Source organism: Glandiceps talaboti, chromosome 10 (genome assembly GCF_964340395.1).
Source record: "Glandiceps talaboti chromosome 10, keGlaTala1.1, whole genome shotgun sequence".
Classification (NCBI taxonomy): Eukaryota; Metazoa; Hemichordata; class Enteropneusta; family Spengelidae; genus Glandiceps; species Glandiceps talaboti.
Window position 1 is genome coordinate 21,162,531 of NC_135558.1, and position 22,311 is coordinate 21,184,841.

Below are 22,311 nucleotides of genomic sequence, written 5' to 3' on the forward strand. Positions count from 1 at the left end.
TATTTAGACTATATGAGAACAATAAACAAAGCTTACACTAGGTGAAATGTATCCGTGTGGGTATTTTGTTTGACAACCACTGTAATGATACAGGTAACCAGATACATCAGATATAGGGATGCGCTTGGTATGCCACATGACCAGAATGACCTGATGTGATTGGTGGCTACATCGAGTATGCATACACTGGAAAAGATACACATTGGGGAGGCGATAAATCCAAATGGTACACATCGAGATGATATCATTAGGAAAACATTCGAGTAAATGATTTACAGGTCCTTCAAGTGTACATGTATGATGTATGCATGTTGTATGTCTACCATGTAATGGGTCACTATATAAATTATCGTTCAAACGGACAATAAGTCTGCACGCACGTGAACTACCACCTTCACTTTCCTAGTGGCGCCATGGTCTACACTACTTGGGGAAATCAGATGTGACGTCACAGCAAGATGTATGTATCTCACTGTTATCAATAAACCCATCCAATTGAAATAGGGTTATTGCTGTTTTCTGGAATACATTTGACACTTTAATAACTACTGTCATGTTTTATTTTTATCTTCTTACAGTCTTCATACATTTTATTCTTTCTAATTTCACACGTTACAATCATCTTATCACGTTTACATACAAAATACAGCCAAAATATAGTACCAAACTGCCCATGGCCTTGAGGGAAATGCTTACTGCACAGGAACTAGTGTGGATGCCAACGTGGTCTCTAACTAAACAGAGTGGAGGTGTAAATCGTAACGATACCGTATAGGAACCCCTGGATAGGAACTAGACTTAGTAAGGACTATTAGTCCAGTTCCTATACGGTATTGTTACAATTTACACCTCATGGTTTAGAGACCATGTTGGCATCCACACTAAGGAACTATGTATTGCCAAAGGTCACACTTTATTTGTATCTCAGATCGGTTGGTAGTCTAACTTTGTATCTACCAGATAAATACGTTCGAATCATTATTGGTGTGACATTTCTAAATACAGATTCAAACCATATACTGGTTTATACCATTGATCTTACAAACATGTCGAACCTATATGTTTTCAAATTATACGTTTGACAATCAGCTTCTCACCAAGATTTATATTTTCAGGTAATTTTACAAAATGCTGCAGACTGAATCCTGATACACATTGATATTATGGGTTGTGTGATAAATGAAAATGGTGCAACCATACATTTTTAGAATATTTGAACCTGGATAAAATGCAAACCAAAACAATCACAGCGAATGAAAGTATAAGTGAGAGTTTGTCAAGTCATAATCTTTTCACAGTACATTAAAATCACTGAAATATAACCAGCATTACTTTGTAAACCTAGCTCTCTTTAAAAATAGGACCAATCGCATTTTAGCACAACTGTACAGTTTATGTGGGTTTTTAAAATGTTTATCCACATGCTGATCCAGCCCTGTTGTTATCTATGTAATATACAACATCATTTTACTGTTGCTATAGACAGTATCTTAATTGCTGGGCGACTATATAACAATTTTTAGAAAGTTTATCCACTGGCCTAACCATCCCTGCTGTTATCTTTGCAATATATGCCAACATTTGACTGTAGCTATGGGTGTGGTCTTCTAGCTAGACACGTTTACATACATTGTTTGAATATATAATGTTAATCGTACCATAGTCTCTGTTTACAGACTGTTGCCAATCCAATACTGTTTTTCTTTGCAAAATATACTGGCATTTGGCTGTTGGTTGTAACGGTTGTTAGGGCCAGTTGTTTCTACTTGAACAAAATCTGCAGAATAACACTTCTAAAACTAGTTCAGTCCCATCCACTCAGTAGTTTTTTGAGATATAAGTTATGACTAACCAGATTTAAACTGAATGCCTTCCATAAGGGTATAGTCTTGCAATTTCATGATTTATGCAAGAAATGTAGCTCTATATCTGTGATTTTTCAAGTCCCAATGAAAGTTAGTAGTCAAAAATGTTGTTCAAATGCTCGCCTCCTATTCTCAGCACAGAAAAGCCTGCCATCTTTGACTTCACTCAGCTTTCGTGATTCCCTACATACCCGGGATATGCACACACATTTCCATGGCAAATAATAAACGAAATTCAAAGTTTGCATCACTTAAATACCCCACCTCGAACTGCAGAACTAATCATGAACAATTAACAAAAAATCCACATCGTCACACCACTTTAGGCAACGTTTCCTGACCAGAAACAACAACTTTCTTTAGTGTGGCCACTGCGTCTAATTACCAAAATATGCCAATAAATTATTAAAACTAAAAGCTAAATCGATAATATTTTCAGAACAGATATGCTTTGGTATCGCAAATGTATGTACCAAGTTATAATGAATTTAAAGCATGCACTCTTGAGATATAGCCTAATTACCGAAAACATTAATTAGGTAAATTGCTCATTAATATTCACGGGATGTTTATCAAAACCTAATCAGTTCTTGCCATTACCCTACGGAACACGTCTACAAAATTTCGTTTGAATCGAGCCAGTCATCTTTTTAGAAAATGGTGACACACACACACACACACACACACACACAAGTGCTTTATCACATGACCTATAGCATGACTGAACACTTGATCAGTTGTGCTAAATGAAAATACCGCCAATGGTGTTGTAGCACAACTGTACAATTTTTGAAAGTGTTTATCCATATGCTAGTCCATGCTAACAATAGGTGTTCATTTGCTAAATGACTATCCAGTTGCCTATCCAACCATGTTGCTATCTTTACAATATATGCTATCATTTGGTTGTTGCTATGGGCGTGGTCATGTTGTTAGATATATTTGCATACATTTGTGTATGTTTTTTGTTCACATGTGTATGAATTCCTGATCTTATCTTTGCAATATACATGATCATTTGTCTGTTGCTATGGGCGTGGTCTTGTTGCTAGGTACATTTGCATACATTTTTGAATGTTTATTCATTTGTCTTTCTATTCCTGTTATCTTTGCAATATACGTGATTATTTGTCTGTTGCTATGGGTGTGGTCTTGTTGCTAGGCAAATTTACATGTAGTTTTTAAATTTGTATTCAATTGTCTATTAAACCCTGTTATCTTTGTAAAATACACTACCGTTTTGATGTTGCTATGGGCGTGGTCATGGTTGCTAAGGTATTTGCATACATTTTTTGAATGTTGACTCACTTGCCTACCAGATGATGTTGTTACTTAACCAAAATATACTGCCATTTGGGTGTTGCTAAGGGCGTGGTCATGGTTGCTAGCGCCAATTTTGTCAAAATGTTTTGAAGAAAATCTGCAGAATAACACTTTCAGAAACATCTCACCAAGTTTCAGACTCATTGACCAAGTACTTTTTGAGATATAAATTTTTGACCAAAAATGAACATTCTTACACCTAATTTGCATATCACTCATGGAATCACTGTGTGCTTAATAGTTCTTCGTCCATACATCCCTAGATGCATTCCCATTAAATTTCAGCCCAATCTGCTCTGTAATTTTGGAATTATAAATTTTTAACCAAAAAGACACATTTTTAGCCCTAATTTGCATATTACAGATGGAATCATCATGTCATGAACAAATCTTACTTTACACCACCTTAAGGATCTCCCCAGTAGTTTTGGAGTTCAAGTTTTTTGACCAAAAATCACATTTTTTGACCCAAAACACACATCTCTGATGCGATCATTTTCATTTGAACAATTTCCCAACTAGACACCAGATATAACATGACCACCGAATATCAAGGTCCAGCGGTTTATGACTTTAAGTTGTTTACACACACACACACAGACAAATACCAGGCGATGCCTATAGCACTACTGAACCTCAGTTCAGTTGTGCTAAAAATTATTTGCTCTCTTGCTCTCTCTTGATCATTTTCCTCCCACCTTGCCTTCCTCTTTCCCTCCACCCCTTCATCTCCTGCGTTTGTCTCTCAATCTCATACCCTACCCTCCACAGGCACAAACACACACTGGCAATGCTTGACTTCAATGATGCCGCCATCACCCATGCTCTTTATAGTATAAAAGTATAATGTCTCTTCCCTGTTAGTTGTGCAAAACTTGAAAGTGGACACAGTTTTCACCAACTATCACATATTGATCCAAAATATGGAGTGTATGAAGCATTTGTATTTGTCAATGAATGTGATCAAAAACAAAACAAAACAGTGCAAATCAAGTATTGTTAAAGAATGAAATTTTATTTACATGTATCAATGTGAGAGGCCTCATCATAGTATATACAAACATTTCACAACTCTGGCATAAGTCTGCCTCTCATAACTACAAAGTCATATTTTTTGTCAAAAATACAATCCAATATACAATACCATGTAATACATTACATTTCAATAAGAATTCAACCTCTGAAAATACTTGTTATATCAATCAAAAAATGCCAATGGAACAATATTTGCATTTTGAAAACTATGTCACAAGTTTCACAAAATTATTTGGAATAATTTTACTTTGATGAATTCAAATTCTTTTTTTGATTAATGTACCCTTCTAAAAAAGTAGGGTTGTTATACTGGCTATGACAATCATGGGTGGATAGCTTTATCAAAACTGAAAACACCAATTTCATGAAAGCATTGTACTCGTTGCAAAATCTGAACTCATATCTTTTTCTATGAATAATCATGACATTCAAAGTATACAAAGTTGATAAAAAACTTGTGTATCAACCACATTACACCCAAATCAACAAACTAAATTATCTAAATTTTAAAGGTGTCATAACATTTGTCTTTTTTAATTGTACATCAAATCCAAACTTGTTATGGTCATTTCACTGTAACATAGTGTTATATTACAAAATATGATTCTCAATTCAAAATGGTGAACATTTCATAGTTGTTTAGTACATTTCATTTTTATTAACGATACATGTACTTATGTAAGTACAGGAAATTAATTATCATGTTTCGTGTCTCTGTCATTCTTGTATTAAAGTTAAAATTCACATTTAGTTTTATCATTACTGCATTTCGACACACACAAAAATCATACAACAACAAAATTACTTAAAAGTTATAGAAGCTCTTATCTATATTGCCACTAGAATACTAGTGAAGCACTTAAAAATGTGATTCTTTCCTCCAGAGAATTATTCAAGAACTAAACTAACAGGGAAGGGATGAGCTCACACCAATTATTCAACACAAGTTTCTTAATCTACAGGAAATTGCCATGGTTACTGAAGTGTGGCTTGATTTGGGTGATTCATCAAACGATATTAAGTCAAAAATTAATTTGATTTCATAAAATAATGCTGATTCAATTTGGAAGGATGAAAATACATCATTTCCATTTACAAACTCTTCAGTTGAGTAAAAGTAGATTAACTAACTTGCAAGGTTACTTTCTGTATAAATACTAATATTGAAACTCGAAAAGCTAAGTACACAATAAAGACATAGAACAGGGGTTCAGAATACAATGTTATAACACCACTATATGAAAAATATTATAACTTGTTATTTTCTAGAAAACAATATGTAAAAGTGAGAAAGACTGAAAGATGTTGTTTGGTGTGCTCTGCTAATCTCTCACAAACAAATCTTTTAATCTAAAAATCTCTCTATTTCACTTTGCAGCCTCTTCATATCCCTATTCAAGTATTTCTATACTCCTAGACACTGGTTGTGAGAAATCCATGGATTTTATGAAAATAATTCATTTCATATATTAATTGAGTTGTTAAGGCTTTGTGAATGTCTTCTTAAAGTATTTGATTTACTTGGTTAGTTTAGCAGCTAAAGAGAATTATCACAAAAATCCACTATTTTAGAATGAGTGGAAAAAATCAAACAGTGAACATTCTCTTAATTCTAATGCAATTTTTGATGATAAATATTGGTGTATTAATCATTTCTTAATGTGTTAACAGAAATATTGGCACTTAATTTACTTGAAAAATGAACAATTTTTGCAATCTTTTGGAATTGTAAAATTACATGTGACTAGAACATTGCCAATTATGCATTAAAAAGAACATATGTGTGTATCATGAGTTATATTAAACTGACCAAGCATTTTATCTAAGGAGTGTTAAGTAAATAAAACCTATCTGAGTTTCCCAAGTCACATTAACAGCTGTCTATTAAAACAGTCTGGTAAAATAAAATGGGAGACTGCCTGATTTTAACACCCGATTCATCCCTCTCTTCTACCAAACCTCATCAAAATACAATTAACATGATGTTGTCAATGGCCTGATATCAGTAAATTATTCTAAACACCAAATGACAACCTTGTATTCAAGTTTTAACCAAAAAATATGTATCAGCAGTAATAAAATGAGTACAAAACAGCTTGAATCTTTGACAAGTTTCAAACCTCAGCAGGCTTTTGAAGTTATGTATTATACCTTTTAATGAGACCCTAGAATCCAGCATGACTTACTTATTTCATCTCTTTGGACTCTACATTTGTAATTTCTATCTATCAATCACACAATTGTACGTAGACTGATCTGTATACTGAGGAGTGAATGTCTGTTCAGGGATCCATGGCTGAATCAAGTATTCTTTGACATACAGTTATGAAGTTGTATGTAATCAGACAACATGTCTATTAAATATCATTCATAAAGATTCATTTATAGCACACAAAATATTTTTTGATTATGAAAATGAAGTTTAAAAATACCAAATTTCAAACTTAATACAAAGTATTCCAAGACTGTTTCTTCAGATGAACAAGACTACCAACACAACTGTCCCATAAAATTTATACAAAATCTAAAATACAGTTATTACACAATACATAATAATTAAAAGGTGTGGATCTTTTCCTGATTCACCCCTAAAGCAATGGAATAGAATAATCCAAATTGAGTAAATGTATGGACTACACAAAATACTGTTGATAACTGGGGTAGAAAGGGTAGATTTTGATGAATTTGTGGATAAAAAAATGTCATACTATTAAGTACAATTGTACATCAAATACTTATCAATACTGTTCATTATTTCCAATGGAGTCATGTACCTGACCAGCATCATAAAATATTGTTGACTATTAAAGTAAGGCATCATGTATTGTGTAATTTTCCTGATAAATTATTGATCTATGTATAATCATGTGTCATGGAATTATTAACAAGTCTATAATGACATTACAATGAGATATGTGGTGCACGTTTTTCCTGTGTCCACACAATGGAAGAGAATAGAGATGACCAGGGAATATTTTCGTAAAAATTTCCTTCTTCCGTTTCAACATCTGCATAGTACAAAATTATGTATTCGTTTCATCTGGACGGAAGGAGAATCAAAAAGATGTTGAAGACTAACATAGTTTATGATAATACTTGTAATCACACATTGTTCTGTTAAGTAAAATATTCTGTAAATATCATCAACAATATGTTATTTCTTTCTACAATTGGAAAATTTATGCTACCATCTTTCATTACTAAAACTACATTATAGTACAGAGCATGTCACAATGAAAGAATTCCATCATGGAAACCTGGTGGGAAGTTTGGGAAGACGGGGGGAGTTCAGGAAAAGCTGAGGACATGGTGGGAGGGTTGGAAAATGTTCATGGATTGGTGGAAAATTGGAAAAGGTTTTACAAAAATGATGGAGAGAATGAATGAATGAATGAATGAATAAATGAATGGATGAATGTGTTTTTGTGACCTCTCTATAGCTACCATGTAAATGACATACTAAGTACGCTATCAGCAAAGCTGGGTCTGGATAACAGTTGCTTTGGTACTTGTACTTTTGTTCACTACAGTTTCTCTTCTTTCTCATCTGAAGGTTTAGGTTTGTTCTTTTTGCCTGCTATACTCATCAGACTTTTGTTCATATAGTATGGTTTCTCAGCTGAGCCGTCATGTCGTTCCAAGTCTTCCACTGCAACAAAAGAAAGTAATATTTAACATATGTCACATGCTTTCAAGTGGGAAAAAGATTCAATCTCGGTCTCTTTAATTGTAATTTCAGGGTAACATTTCAATGAAACAATTGGCATCTAGTAGAAAGTATTTATTAGACACTTATAGGTATATGTCATGGACAAAATGTCTACATCATTTTCACAAGAAATGTGTCCTTGAGAGTTACACATGTATTTTCATAAACATAATGTCGACATAAATTTCATACAATAGTCTCTAGAAAGAAATTACTCAAGAATTTCATGTGATACCATCATGTCATATATATTTATGTTCATTTCAATTGTAAACTCCAAAGTTATATTCACTTTGTATGAATATTCTGAGAGGTCAACAGTCTCTGAAGGTGATAATATACGGTACTAGCCAATATTGTACATACTGTACGTACATTTTCATCGAGTTAGACATCCATTAACATTTAAGTAAGTCTTTTAACACAAATTTGAAAACAGAAAACTCATATTAACTTCTATGGTAACGAGAGTTTGTGGACAACAGGGTAATCATTGGTGGTATTTGATACTTTCTGGGGTAATGCAACCAAATTTACCAACCAACTTTCTGTTATTGTTTTTTTTTAGGCACTCTGAAAAACAGATCAATTTTCATGATGATTTTAAATTTGATTACTGGCAAACCAGTACCAGCACCTCCTTGCACTTAATTCATTATCAATCACAATTATATTTTCTCTTTAGGGTAAAACTGCTGAGTGGCTATAAGCTGTTGCTAAATACTTACAGAAACAAAGGAAGAGAGTGTCTATTGCCATGTCATAAACACCAAAGAATATGGATGCAATCAGGTACGTCAAGAGGCAAATGACCTGGTGAACAAAAAATAGAAAATAACTATAAAAATGAAGAAAACATGGAAATGTATGTTGTTTGAATAAAAACTCTATTTATGGACATGGGTCCTTAAAGAATAATACTGTTGCTGAGCATAGCACAGAGAAACCAGACTCATAATATTGTAGATATGCTACCTCTGTTGTTACATTACATGTACATGTATGAGTTGTATGCACACAAATAAGATCAAGACATTTCTTTTCATTTCAAAAACAGTATGTTAATTTCTACAGGTATTTTAGCATTATAACCAGTGTAAATCATATGATCTACCAAGCTGATGAACATCAAGAGAACTGGCAGCCATATTTGGTAATCATAGCAGTGAAAGTTGTACGCTATCACTGTCAGACACACAACACATACATTAATATGTCTAAACTTACCACCATTGGAACCCAGAAATAGTTGAGGGTTGGAATACCACCAAGATATTGTGCCAAGTAGCGATCATACCAAGAGATTTGACCAGTAAAGAAATAGTAGCAGCAAATAGCAATAGCTGTGGTGACCATCAATTTACCAAGGAACAGTACAAATTCTGTGATTTTATTCAGTACTACCACTCTGGAATATAAAGTAACATGTATCCATTAGTACAATTTATGCATTGTCGTTACTTTGGTTTCACCATAGATGACACCATTTACTCTCAACAAGTAAACAAACATATTCAAAATACAAGTTCGGTTTTCCCACAATGCAATTTTAGGTGTCAAAATTTGTCTTTGCCACTGCTGAGAGAAAAGTATTTCACCAAAGGCTGTACATGTTGGGCTATTTCACAATCAACATCAATTTTCTTCATACAGAATTTTATATTTGCATCTGGAATGACAGTACTACATCAAAATCATTTATAAAAAAAATTTAAACTATGTATTATTTAGAATTCAATCATTGAATAATTACTATTTAACTATTTAACAAGCACAACGATATTTAACAATGATAAAACACATTAGACACCGTTAGTAATTTGTATACATTATACATCTACCACTGCTCAGTGTTACTGTCATCTGATAAGTATAGGTACAGATTTTGGATTTCAATTACATACTCAAGATTGAATTACATTGTTTTTTGGAATTATTATTGTAAGTTTTGTTTCTTTTACTATGAAATTAAGTTTCCATACATTTATATGCCCTTTAAATATATTCTAGATCAGATCAGTAAAAACAAATCAAAATTAATTTCTGTTTTTCTAGACTTACCTCACAATATTTCTCATCAGGAGGAAAAAGGCATTCTTTGCAGATGTACAGAAATTTTTACCATACACGGCAACCTGAAAAACATTGTATAAATATTATGTTAAACATTTAAAATGTTAGAATCTAATATCGTCATTTCCAGAAACCAAATGATTTTTTTCGGGCAATATGACATCATGGTGACAGAGCTATATGAAACTATATCCTTAATTAAACATGAAAAGATAGAACTAATGTTGTGAAGTTAAATTACTGTTTACAAGATTTTATCTAAACACTGGCCAACAACTATATTGTCAGCTACTGTCCTACCCATAGTCATCTAATTTTTGAATATTTACTCAATGTTAATAAAATTAATATTTATTTAACTAGAAGAAAGATATTTTGTCAAAGAGGGTAATGATTAAGTGTGTACATAAAGATAGACCCTACAAGATGTAACCTGCTATCAGACTATCCTAAAACATAAACTAGCTAGCTCCCCCATATCTACATTTCAAGAGTGCTTCACTACTGCTCAACAGTTGGTTGAACCCCTACTCCAAAACGTAGTTCAATAACTGCTGTTATTGAAAATAAATTCATTAAAAATCTATCACTGGATTTGTAGCCATATGCTTGAATAGATTATGGTAACCATAAGATAAATGGTGCCATGATTCCAGTTTACAATACAAGTAGCTATAGCAGTGTTTTTGATAATGACGGTAAGCAGGTAAAATCTACCGGGGTTCCCCTGTAACTTTACCAACATTCCATCCAAAACAAAATTATGGTAGATTGTATGGAAAACTATCATATGCTATTTTACCCCTTTCTCCCTTTGTGTTCCTCAACCTTAGCAAAAACATTGCCTATAGTTAGTTCTAAAAGAAAGTTAAAGTTTAAATTAACACATACCAGAATGTAGGCATTCTTGTTGATAAATTTCATAAATTTCTCTAAGCACCAGAAACAACATTTCAAGCATTTCAAGAAGAACTTAGCAACTCGGTTCTCAGAGCCTGTCAATAAATAAATAGAAAATAACAACATTATGGATAATGATAATTCTAAAGATCAGTTTTGGTAAATCTATTTCATTGGTTTTTGTTTTTTTAAAGAGATGATAAATGATGTAATTCTACTAGAAGTTGGGGGATGGGTCTGAAGATATTACATAAATATGTGCTCAGTTTAGAGTATCTAAATCATACCACATATACCATACACACGCCAACTTATTGTCTTTCAACAGAAAATATGGATAATCTACCCGGCTCATTCTAGTATGTCATGGCAACCAATGTTTATATCACTGGTTCTCCAGTGCTTGAAATATGAGCCAAACATTCCAAGTCATCATTATTTTTCCTAATTGTTCATACTATTTCTTGGGAGGTATCATCATATTATTCCCCAAATTGTTCTTCATTAAGCCATTAAATATGTGTGACCTACAGGCTTGTCACTACTTATCTAGTGACTTGCAATGACAAGGCCTCTTAGGTCACTAATACTTTCCTTGGCTGAATGAACAAAACATTTGGGAATACTGTCTAATTTATCTCTTTCAATCAACACCAAATATTACCATGGTAATTTCAATCATAAAGAATAACTCAGCCATATGTGTATTCTAATTGTCTCTCGTTTTCAAACAAGCATGCAGTTGTTTCTGACATTAATTTCTTTAGAGTCGCAATAAACAGCCAATTTGTAATAGACATACTGTGTGTACTGTGTGTATTAACTGATTTACCTTTCAGTTTATGGTCCAGGTAGTCTAACATGACTCGAATGAGCTGAATGATGGCGATAATCAGAGAACCAAATGCTAGGGTGCCCAAGTGATACCTGTCAATGTAGAAAAGAGTAAAATGTTACAACTTGTTGTCTATGATGCCAAGAGATTACAATCTATAGTAGACACTTTTACAACTTATAGCTCCAGTGTGATATGTAGAAAACTAAAATATCCCAACAAGTGCTCTCTGTTGCAATTGCCTGGAGATTCCCTTGTATTAAGATACATGTAATTGTCAAGGGTGTTTAGTATTAGACAATTTTACAACATGTAGCTTCATGGATATGTATGAAATGACTAATGCAGACTATGTCCTTTTTCTCTTAATTTTTACAAACTTTACCAGTGATTGGTTATTGCTGATTTTGTATAGCTGATCCCCCACTTTTTTGATCTGACCACCTACTCAAAAACGTAGAGAAAACTTGCATACAAGACATATTAATTCCCATTGCAATGTTCCCACCTATGAGAGGAGACTTGAGATTCAATCAATAACAATAACTTGAAATTGAATACTAATCATTCCATCGCGTCATCACCATTATCTTTTACCCTACAATGTTACTCACCTTAGAGCCCTCCAGAGTGAGGCAGTGACTGGGAACACTGGTATGTCTTTGGGTTTAGTAAATGCCCAGTAGTAGGATGCAAATGCACCGGCTAAGACAATCTGATCTAGAGCTATTATGAAGTTCATAATCCAGAACAAGCCAAGCAGAGAGTAAATCTGCATACGGAATAAGTTAGGATCTCCAGCATATTCTGTGAAGATACACTTGGCTCCGGTATTATTACCGTCAAAGGTCTGGAAGATATGATAAGGGATATGAAATCAGCATTTGGTCAACATTTAAATCAATCAATCAATCAATCAATCAATCAACAAACCAATCATATCAACCAATTTATCAAAATATTTTCTCAAAAGTCTGTGTAAATGTGAGAACCAACTACCTTACAGTATACAGTAAAACTTCCATTAATACATGGTTATGGCAACCAATGTCAAGTAATCCGCAATGCATCACTCTAAGTTTACCAAAAAGGAAAACTACAGCCAGTACAATTGTATCATTTTATCTGTTATCCACTTTTAAGGAGAATATACTACATAATGAAAATTGCTATAAAGTCTACAGCATTAATATTACACCTGCCAAACTTTAGTGGTGTGTATGTTGTTTTATATTGCTTTAACTAGTCTGTTTCTCTGTACTTTCCAAACTATAGCTGTACATACCACAACATCACATGACGTTCCATTGGCCAATGCGTAATCTGATGGTGCATCAGCAATCTGATAGGATGCCTCACCAGATGTTGCTAGGTACACAGCCATTACTATCCATATAGCAAACAATGCTACTTCTAAAACAAATGGTATGACTGGCCACAACAGTGTAAACATCATAGATGATACCGCTCTGGAAATAGAAAATGATACAAAGTCAAGTATAAAAAAAATCATTCTATTAGTATTCAACTAAAATTTCAATAGCTTCACAGTATAACATCAATCATTAATATGAGCAGAATGAAATCAGTAAATCAAAATTAAAAGGAGTCAATTACAGTACAGGCCAAACGGATTATGTCGAGTGCTGGTTGGAGACAGATTGCCAGGTATTATATAGTTCTCTTTCAGACTGGTACATACACCTCTATAGCAACTATTGTATGGTCTTAAACCTCAATGTTTGAATCACTTGGTCTTGGATTACTACATCATATCAGTGGATAGGATAATAGGATCATTATTTTGTTCAGGGCCAATGATTTTAATAGCTTTGTCAGACGGAAGTTATCGGATATCCATATTTTAATCCTAATCCACACAGTCATACATTTTAATCGTAACCTGACATCAACCTTTAACTAGATATTGAATAAATACCTACTTAAAAATTATTCGTAGTACAAGAATCTGGTTATGGTACCATATTCAATTTGAACAAACATCCCAATTATCTAAATATCTACATGATGCAATTATAGCTAAAATCCTGATAACTGGCATGTACATGTAATAATATTTTACAACACAATTATGTTGCTACCAACCTGCTTCCTTCTTTGATAAGTGCAATGGCAAGTCTGATTCTGTTGAACAGAAAGATGACTAATAGCAGGAGGATGAGGGTGACAACACCAAGAATAATGGCTGTCAAGAAAAGATAGACAAATATTTCATGTTACTCTCATATTACCAACATTGAGTGAGAAAGCACATACTAGCAATCTTACTTACTTTATGTAACTACAGAAGAAGTATTTTATCAGAAAAGTTCGATAATTTTCAAATGAATTATCACTTGATGTGTGAAGTTCAATAAAGCTGGCGACATGAACTGTGCTTTGTTGTTGTAAGTACACTGAGAATATGTCTACTAAAACAATCTACAGATTTAGTTTTCTCAGTTACAATCAAAAGAAAGAAAAAAAAGAAAGAAAGTCAAAAATCACTTTGTGATGCAAGAGAGATAAACTTACTGAAAGCCAGCCATGTTTCCTTCATTTCAAGATAACTTGAAAGTTCTGTTGTGAATTGAAATTCAATGCTTGAATCGTCCACTGATGCTAATGTTTGATACTCTGCATAACAACAGTAAATACCTGCAAACAAGACAATGATATTGTAAACAACATTGCACACAGGACATGGACCAACACATTATTTATTGCTGAATGAAAAGTTCTAGCTATAAATAAAAGATACTAGTAAATAGCGCCCTCTGGTGTTCTTCCACTGCTGTTAAACTGGTTGGATGAACGGCAGTTATTTAGGACTGATGTCAGCCATAATATATATATATCCATGTGAAGACACTGTTTAGAGACAATTCTCCACAAACTCCATTTGGTATTTTTGTTTGAGCAGATATCTCATAAAGAAACAAATGTACACACACTCACTCACACACACACACACACACACACACACACAGACAAACACAGACAGACAGACAGACAGACACAGACAGACAGACACAGACAGACAGACAGACAGATACAGACAGACACAGACACAGACACAGACACACACACACACACACACACACACACACACACACTAAAGTACTGTATTCACACAGACATAGACAATGGCAAAGATGATGTAGTACAGATCTATTTTGAAATAAAAGATACTTACTAAGTGCTAGCAGCAGAAACATTATTAAAATGGCCAACCACACCATAATGCCAGCAATCCATCGCATAATTACAATCCATATAAAACTAATCAGCATACCAATGACAGCACCCCTGTATAAAATTAATCAAATTTACTCATTTGTGTTCATTTATACACAAAATTCAATGCTCAACACCAAACTTGCATAGCAATGTTACATAGACATGTATGATAAAGTTACAAAAAGGCATATGACAAGAATTTATATTGAGACAGAAAGCAAATTTGTTTGTGACGTGTGACTTTATACTTCGATTCTTGAATGATCTCCACTACATACAAACAATCAGAGTTTACTGAAAATATTAAGACTGCCTACCCTAACATGAAGGTCCAGGATTCACCAAAATCATCAAAGATCTTGTCAGCTATGGCTTGAGCATTTAAGTAGGCTGCTAAGGCACTGTAATAATAACAAAGGAAATAATATACATTATCAACATTTGTACTCAAATAATCAAAAAGACATCCCAGATTATAAAATTACACTAATGGAATATATTTCACCTCAATATTTTTCATTCAACCTTGAAGAAAAAGAAGTGACAACCCGAGTGATGTAATCTTTAGAGACTAAAAAACTGAATGCAGAGACTCTGATAGCTAGGATTGTAAGCTTCCCTGTGAAAATACATTACATTGTACTATCATACATCTAGACAAGTGTTAAAAATGGACAAAGGAAATTGAGGTAGAGTTATGAGTCTCAAGCTGAGACAAATATCCCCGAAAATCATAAATTACTTCAATCTCTCAAAACTTTGCCATAAATTATGAAAGCTATCATTGTTCTTATTGAAATAATATGAATGTTTATGATCATTGTAATTTCCAAGGAATCAATAATCTTTTTATTTTCAAAAACAGTTAGCAGTGTATTCAGTGGCTAATTTTGATACCATTATCACCTCTATTTCAAACATTTCTATCATGGCTATATTTTCCTTCATATGAACTCAGAATGGGTTACAGTTTTCTTGAACAAAGAGAGGATAAAACTGTAAGACTTTTATTTTTTGAGGTGTACACTGCACATGTAGAGAGTCATTTATCAATGTACATACATTGGATACTAAACTTTAAAGTATGCAATAAAATACTTATTTTTACATTTTTCAAAGGACTTTTACATTTGCCCTTCATACAGCATTACTACTATTTACTACTTACACTTGTGCTGTGCTGATTGCCGATCCTGTAATAGTGTTATTGTTTTTATCAACCAATGTAAGATTGTCAGCAGTTTGTACAAAATCACTTGTAGCATCAATAGCATCTACTACTATGGATGGAATACATCGACCATACACTGTAAAAACACAAAGCATTTTATCAAAATTAGTGACAACTTTTTTTTTTATGAATTCATTATTACTCTCACAAGTTGGAAATTAGTGTCCATGGCATTTTTGACTCAATTACTGCAGTTTATCAAACTTATAACATTTTAATGTCTCAATATTATCAGACTAAGTTGAAACAGAATATTATATTACATAATGAGTAGACCTGGTCATTGGTTGAACAATATATGTATAAGTTTAACAACTGAATACAAAGCTGAACAACAGACAACCAATATCAGCTTATACAACCATGTATGAGAGAAAGTTATCCTGTACATACAATATACAATATAACATAGAATACCTCAATAAAATTGACAAAACATAACAACTACATTGCTTTAAGTCATTTTATAGTCATCCTATAATATTTCTAATCTAAAATGATATTTTACTCACAGGCTTTGGACTCCAAATAGTATGAGGCACATTCTTCATCACCAAACAAATCCAGTGGACTCTGTGAAAAATTGAAATATAAAATAATCAGATAAAGATCATACATTTAATAATCTGAACTCTAAATTATGAATATGTATCACATACATGTAAAAGTAACTATATTAATACAAATGTATGTCTTATGATACCCAGCAGTATTTGTTGATACACCCAAAAACTCTAATAGATACGACATACAACAATTCACAAAGATTTGAAGAAAAAAAATGTCTAAATCCAAGCTGTTTGCTTTGTATGCGCATATGTGACAGGATTTCAATTGTTACACTTTTAAAAACAGTGGCACAAACTGACGAGAAACCAACTTGAAAAGTTCCTAGTTTCAGTTTGTTGGGATATAATTTGGAGAGACTTAATGCACATGAACTGTAAGATAAAATTTATTAGTTAGGGTTGTGACTGCCACAATAGTAGTGATAGTGGCTAAACTGACATGGCATTTAAAAAGATTTAACAGTGGTATTTGTGATCCCAGCACTATTAGCCTAGATTCAAGTCATGTGGGGGTTGCTCTCTCCAATCCCAAACAACAAAAGACCAGACACTGAAAGAGCTAAAATTCCCACATGACGTACTGCATTCTAGGCAACATCATAATCATCGTCTCCATCGTTGTCACCACCACCACCACCATTATCACCATTATCATCATTATCATCATCAAAGCAGGTGACCTGATCAGTTTTCTCCAAGCACTAACAACAATTAGCAAGTCTGAGTATCACAAATTACACTTGCACTTAGAAACGTTGTACTTTCTTTATTTGAACTACATGTAAATATTGGAATAATGTCACTAGCCCAATATTATGAGGTTATTTAAACAAAATAACCACTGGTTCACTGGTCAAAACCGAGTGGTATACCATTCCCCGGGGGTGGTTTATTGCTATTATATTATACCAGTATATTGAAAATATCAGAAACAAGATAAGACGCAACATTTTCTAGTTTCATTTGCACCCCATTCCTGCATAGACTACAATGTTCATAGACGAACAATAAACATCAAAATTTGGACGTGTGCCAACTGTGCATTATCGCTGACGTGCTAGTTCGATGTCTAGACCAATCAGATCTCTTGATTTGTGCCATCGATATACCGGTATAATATAATACCCAATATCACCTCTTCATTTGTTATACCACCATGAGTGTCATTTCCGCAACGTGACATGAGTCATAACACTCTTCTCATGTTGTGGAAATGACATTCATTGTGATACAATGAATGATGAGGTGATGTTCAGATGATACAATGAATGAAGAGGGGATGTCGGGTAATAATCGATTTATCACATGCCTATGCCCAGGAATTCAAAGAGAATACATGAAAAATAAAAATGTGCACATAGTCTGCTGACCAAGTCAATCTGCTTTGGTGAAATGTTTATAACTGATCGTCAACTTTCATCAGATTTCGATGTAACTTTTCAAAATAATTTTGAAATACAGGTTTGGTAGTTGCACACTGTTTCTCTAAAATTTCAGAAAATGCTTTAGATATGTTACTAAAACCAGATGGTCGACCACAAACGTAACTTCTGCATTACATGAGTATGGTACATGTAGCGTACACATAGTTGGTGGATGACAGTCACACTGAAGATACCTTTGCGAAATGCATGTACCTGTACAGTGTTGTTATGAATTTGTAATTTAATGTAGGTTTGTACATAGTATCATTTGGGTATTGATATACAGTACAGGCAATACAACTTACCTAGCTTTACTTGTCTGCCAACTATTCTGAAACATTTGGTAGTATATATCGTGTGTGCCTCAATGGAGGTTCATCTATGTGATGATTGACAATAATTATATTGAAATATGATATCAAAAGTGAAAACCATAGTCAATAATAAATGTGAATCCATCCTACCTTGCCAGAGGTTTCAGGAGTAATATCATAGTCACAAATAAAACTAGACCAGTCAACACTTGATGCAGATAACATATATTTGGCTTCTTCTGGGTATCCAACCCATGTGCTAGATGGGCATTCTGAGACACAGATCTGTCAAAGAGGAACATGCAAATTTTTTGTCAGTTCTACAATGAATTTGAAAAGTGAAAACAGCTAGTACATGCAATGTATTTCCTGTCATTTACCATTATGATAGTATTTAAAGACTGGGAGAGTACAAATGTACAGATTAGGATTCTCATCTACATGTACATGTATGTGTGAAAAACAGTTCTCTATTGTACAACCTTGCAAAATGTTCTAAAACATAAAACAACACTGGACTATAGTACATTGTAGGTGATAAAGGTGTGACAAAGGCAATATAAAATATCATTGAAATACAGATTACACAGTGAAGTAACTTGGTATTTGAATTATAGTATCAGAACTGATAATTGTTTTAGGACATGTATCTAACAATACTGTAACAGTGCTAGGAAATAATATTGTAATGATTTGGTTGTTTTTACTATTGAGGAACTATTCAATACGTCACAATTTCAGTGGAATTCCTTGCAAGAGGAAGTATTTGAGAATGTTAGCTATTGATGTTTAGCTGTTTGCCTGTGTGCTCTCTAAGAAACTTTGGTGACCATGGCAACCTCTCCTTGTAAACAAGTTGGAAAGAACTATTATGTGGACTAAGGTCACAGACTTGACCTCTAAGCCATTTTGACATGTCATTCACATGCACCAATTTCTTGTAACATACCAAAATTTAGTGTCCCCTCTCTAGACGAGATTTAAAAGAAAAACATATTTTTTATCATTTTGGGTTAACACAACAAATTTTATCTTTCATTAGTTGTGTGTTAATGCATATAGTTCTGTAAATCAAATTAAGCAATATGCTGTCCTAACATTACATAACATCTCTAGAATAATAGAATTACTTTCATTTAAAATGATGACAGAACAATAACAGGATGTCATTTATATATTTTTAAATTTATAGAAGTAATCAACTTGAAATCATATATCTTAATGTTACTTGTGATTGTTACCTTAACACAATTACCCTGGCATTGACTGTTTTATTTCCACTAATATTGGCAAATGAGCTTGAAAGAACTATACTCAGGTATATTGCTAAAGTGATTCTTGTCTACAATTCTGTATAACAATTAACATAAACTGGGAATTAATTTTATTATACGTGCTGAAAATAAGACCTTAGAATATTTATAATGAAATGCTGGCTTCACATACATCACTTGTCACGAGTAAGATAAAGTTGTCTTTCTATGATTAAGTGCTTTGTTATATATCCTGTCTAAAGAACCTAAAACAACATGTGTGAATGATATCCCTGCAGTGACTCATACCAGGAACAGATTTGCTGACTCTTTATTGAAACTAAATCATAATAAAATGTACACAAAACAACACCTACCAACATGTACATACAAATGTCTTTTAAATTAATAATGAAATTTTATTTTTCTTCTGTTGATTCTGACTGTACTCCACACTTATTTTTGATTAAATATTCTATCTCACTTGTTATTTTTTGAATTGATCAATTAATCAATCCATTTCATAGGACACCAGACTCCAGACTGTTCTGTTCTGTTCTGTTCTGTTCTTTGCTAATAAATGGTTAGACCACACAACACATTTAGAAACCAGTCTTTGGTTTCGTGACAGGCTAGATGCCTGACAAATGTGAAGTGGTAGTCGTTTTCACTCTCCATGAGTACATACATTGTATATGAGAACAACCTACCTGTGTGGTGGGACATTGCAACTCTAATAAGGATGTAGCACTTGCACAGTCCACTAAATCAAAGTAAAACAAGTACGGTTTATCTCTGGGGGAGAAAAAGAAGAAAATATCCATCAGACACAACAAAGTTATACACTAGTATACAGTTATTTTAGCATTTTAAAGGCTGGAATATGAGATAATTAGATTTTATTCCCCAATATTTTCTTTGTTCAGCCAAGCAAAATACAAGCAACCTAAGGGGTCTTGTCACTACAAGTCACTGTGTGAGTAGTAATGAACCTTTTAATAGGGCCGGAGTAGTTTTCCAGCTGAGTAAAGACAAATAAGTAATAGAGAATAATATGAGTATATCTCCTAAAGCATAATATTAATTAATAAAATTTCAGGAAAAATATTGGCAATGTTAGAACCTTTTGACTTATATTTGGAGCACCACATAACAGTGACGTAGACATGGATTGTTGTGACATAGCACAAACCAGGGTATATGATTCATATTTTCTGTTTAAAAGTAATAACTTGGCTTGTACATGGTACAATACTTGTCATACAAGTGTTAAAAAAGTCACCCAATTCCCCTCAAATTCTTATCATTTTTCATTATTTTAGTAGACTTTTATCAAAACTTTATGAACTGTTGAGCCATAAGGCGTTTCTCAAAATTACAAAAGTAATGTATACAATATTTATATGAATTTGCATAGTAATTATTATATATAGGTTTGTAACATTCATCAGTTGTTACTGGTGAAGAAATAAAACAATTGTCTGTAACACAAGGTTTGCTTTATGAGTTACATGTACACTGTAGTTTCACTTTTTAAAAACATTCACACTGTTAAAATATGTTCATGAAAATGTAACAATGTGGCTACTAATGTTAGATCCACCCTAGTCTGTATTCAGACACAGATTATATTTTGTCGTATTCCTGAAAAACCTTCTGAAATATGTTTATTTAAATACTAGTTGTGTGCAAATACATGTACATAACCTATAACAATCTAATAGTCAGCATGTACAATGAACATACAGAACACGCGCTACTCACTGAGGATTTGAACACCTAAAATATAATCTAGCATCTGTACTATCTCCTCAAATGCCCTCTAGTGGTTAACCAGGCATCTGAGTTAGATGTTCCATAAATGAGGGTACTCATGAATATTCATAGAAATATAAAAGTCTGGTGGGTTAGAACAGTCGTCTTGACTTCATGGAATGTCCAGTGCACACCATGTTTAATTCTATTAATTTCAGAGGCAACAATAGTATTAAAGATAAATTACAAAAAAAGTCAAGACGACTGTTGACAGTCTAGATCTACCCCATAATTCATCATTTCTACAATTCAACAAACATTTTGTTAAATATTGTCATTTGTATTTTTCTTTGTTGAACACATTACATGATTAATGACACATAATCCTTGCATGTCAATTTAGGATAAAATTGAAGTAATCAATTACATACATGATAACTTTTCATGACAACAGACATTTATTACAATGTTTTACACATTTGTGTACCTGACTAGGTTTTATGAGTTTTAATTAATAATTTATATAATTTTCATAAAAACATTACCAGAAAGGTGAAAGTCCACAATGTCAAACATATGATGTAGTAGCAATTGCCTAATTGGATTCTGGGCATCACAACTATGAAACATACACACATTTCAAACTACCTTACTACTGAAATATGTACCTAAGATAAGAAACCACAACTGTTTACAGAATTTACTTGTAATCCACCAGCACATGGTAAATTTTCTTTACATAGCTAGAAAACAATTAATGTTTACGATGGCAGTTTTGAAAAAAA

At 33.1% G+C, this 22,311-nt stretch overlaps 1 protein-coding gene across 1 annotated transcript in view; it reads right to left on the reverse strand.

The window, feature by feature from the left end:
• Positions 1 to 4,215: 4,215 nt before the first annotated feature.
• Positions 4,216 to 22,311, reverse strand: part of LOC144440973 (choline transporter-like protein 2) — a 33,698-nt gene continuing 15,602 nt past the window's right edge. Inside the window, exons 5-20 of the mRNA XM_078130459.1 lie at positions 20,482 to 20,566; positions 18,669 to 18,803; positions 16,724 to 16,784; positions 16,149 to 16,287; positions 15,298 to 15,381; positions 14,937 to 15,049; positions 14,276 to 14,398; positions 13,847 to 13,946; positions 13,026 to 13,209; positions 12,355 to 12,590; positions 11,738 to 11,832; positions 10,897 to 11,000; positions 9,994 to 10,067; positions 9,160 to 9,340; positions 8,661 to 8,745; positions 4,216 to 7,872 (exon numbers count right to left, since the gene is read on the reverse strand). Coding sequence (XP_077986585.1) covers positions 7,748 to 7,872; positions 8,661 to 8,745; positions 9,160 to 9,340; positions 9,994 to 10,067; positions 10,897 to 11,000; positions 11,738 to 11,832; positions 12,355 to 12,590; positions 13,026 to 13,209; positions 13,847 to 13,946; positions 14,276 to 14,398; positions 14,937 to 15,049; positions 15,298 to 15,381; positions 16,149 to 16,287; positions 16,724 to 16,784; positions 18,669 to 18,803; positions 20,482 to 20,566 — 1,924 coding nt within the window. The 3' untranslated portion in view covers positions 4,216 to 7,747. The remainder of the gene's footprint in view (positions 7,873 to 8,660; positions 8,746 to 9,159; positions 9,341 to 9,993; positions 10,068 to 10,896; positions 11,001 to 11,737; positions 11,833 to 12,354; positions 12,591 to 13,025; positions 13,210 to 13,846; positions 13,947 to 14,275; positions 14,399 to 14,936; positions 15,050 to 15,297; positions 15,382 to 16,148; positions 16,288 to 16,723; positions 16,785 to 18,668; positions 18,804 to 20,481; positions 20,567 to 22,311) is intronic.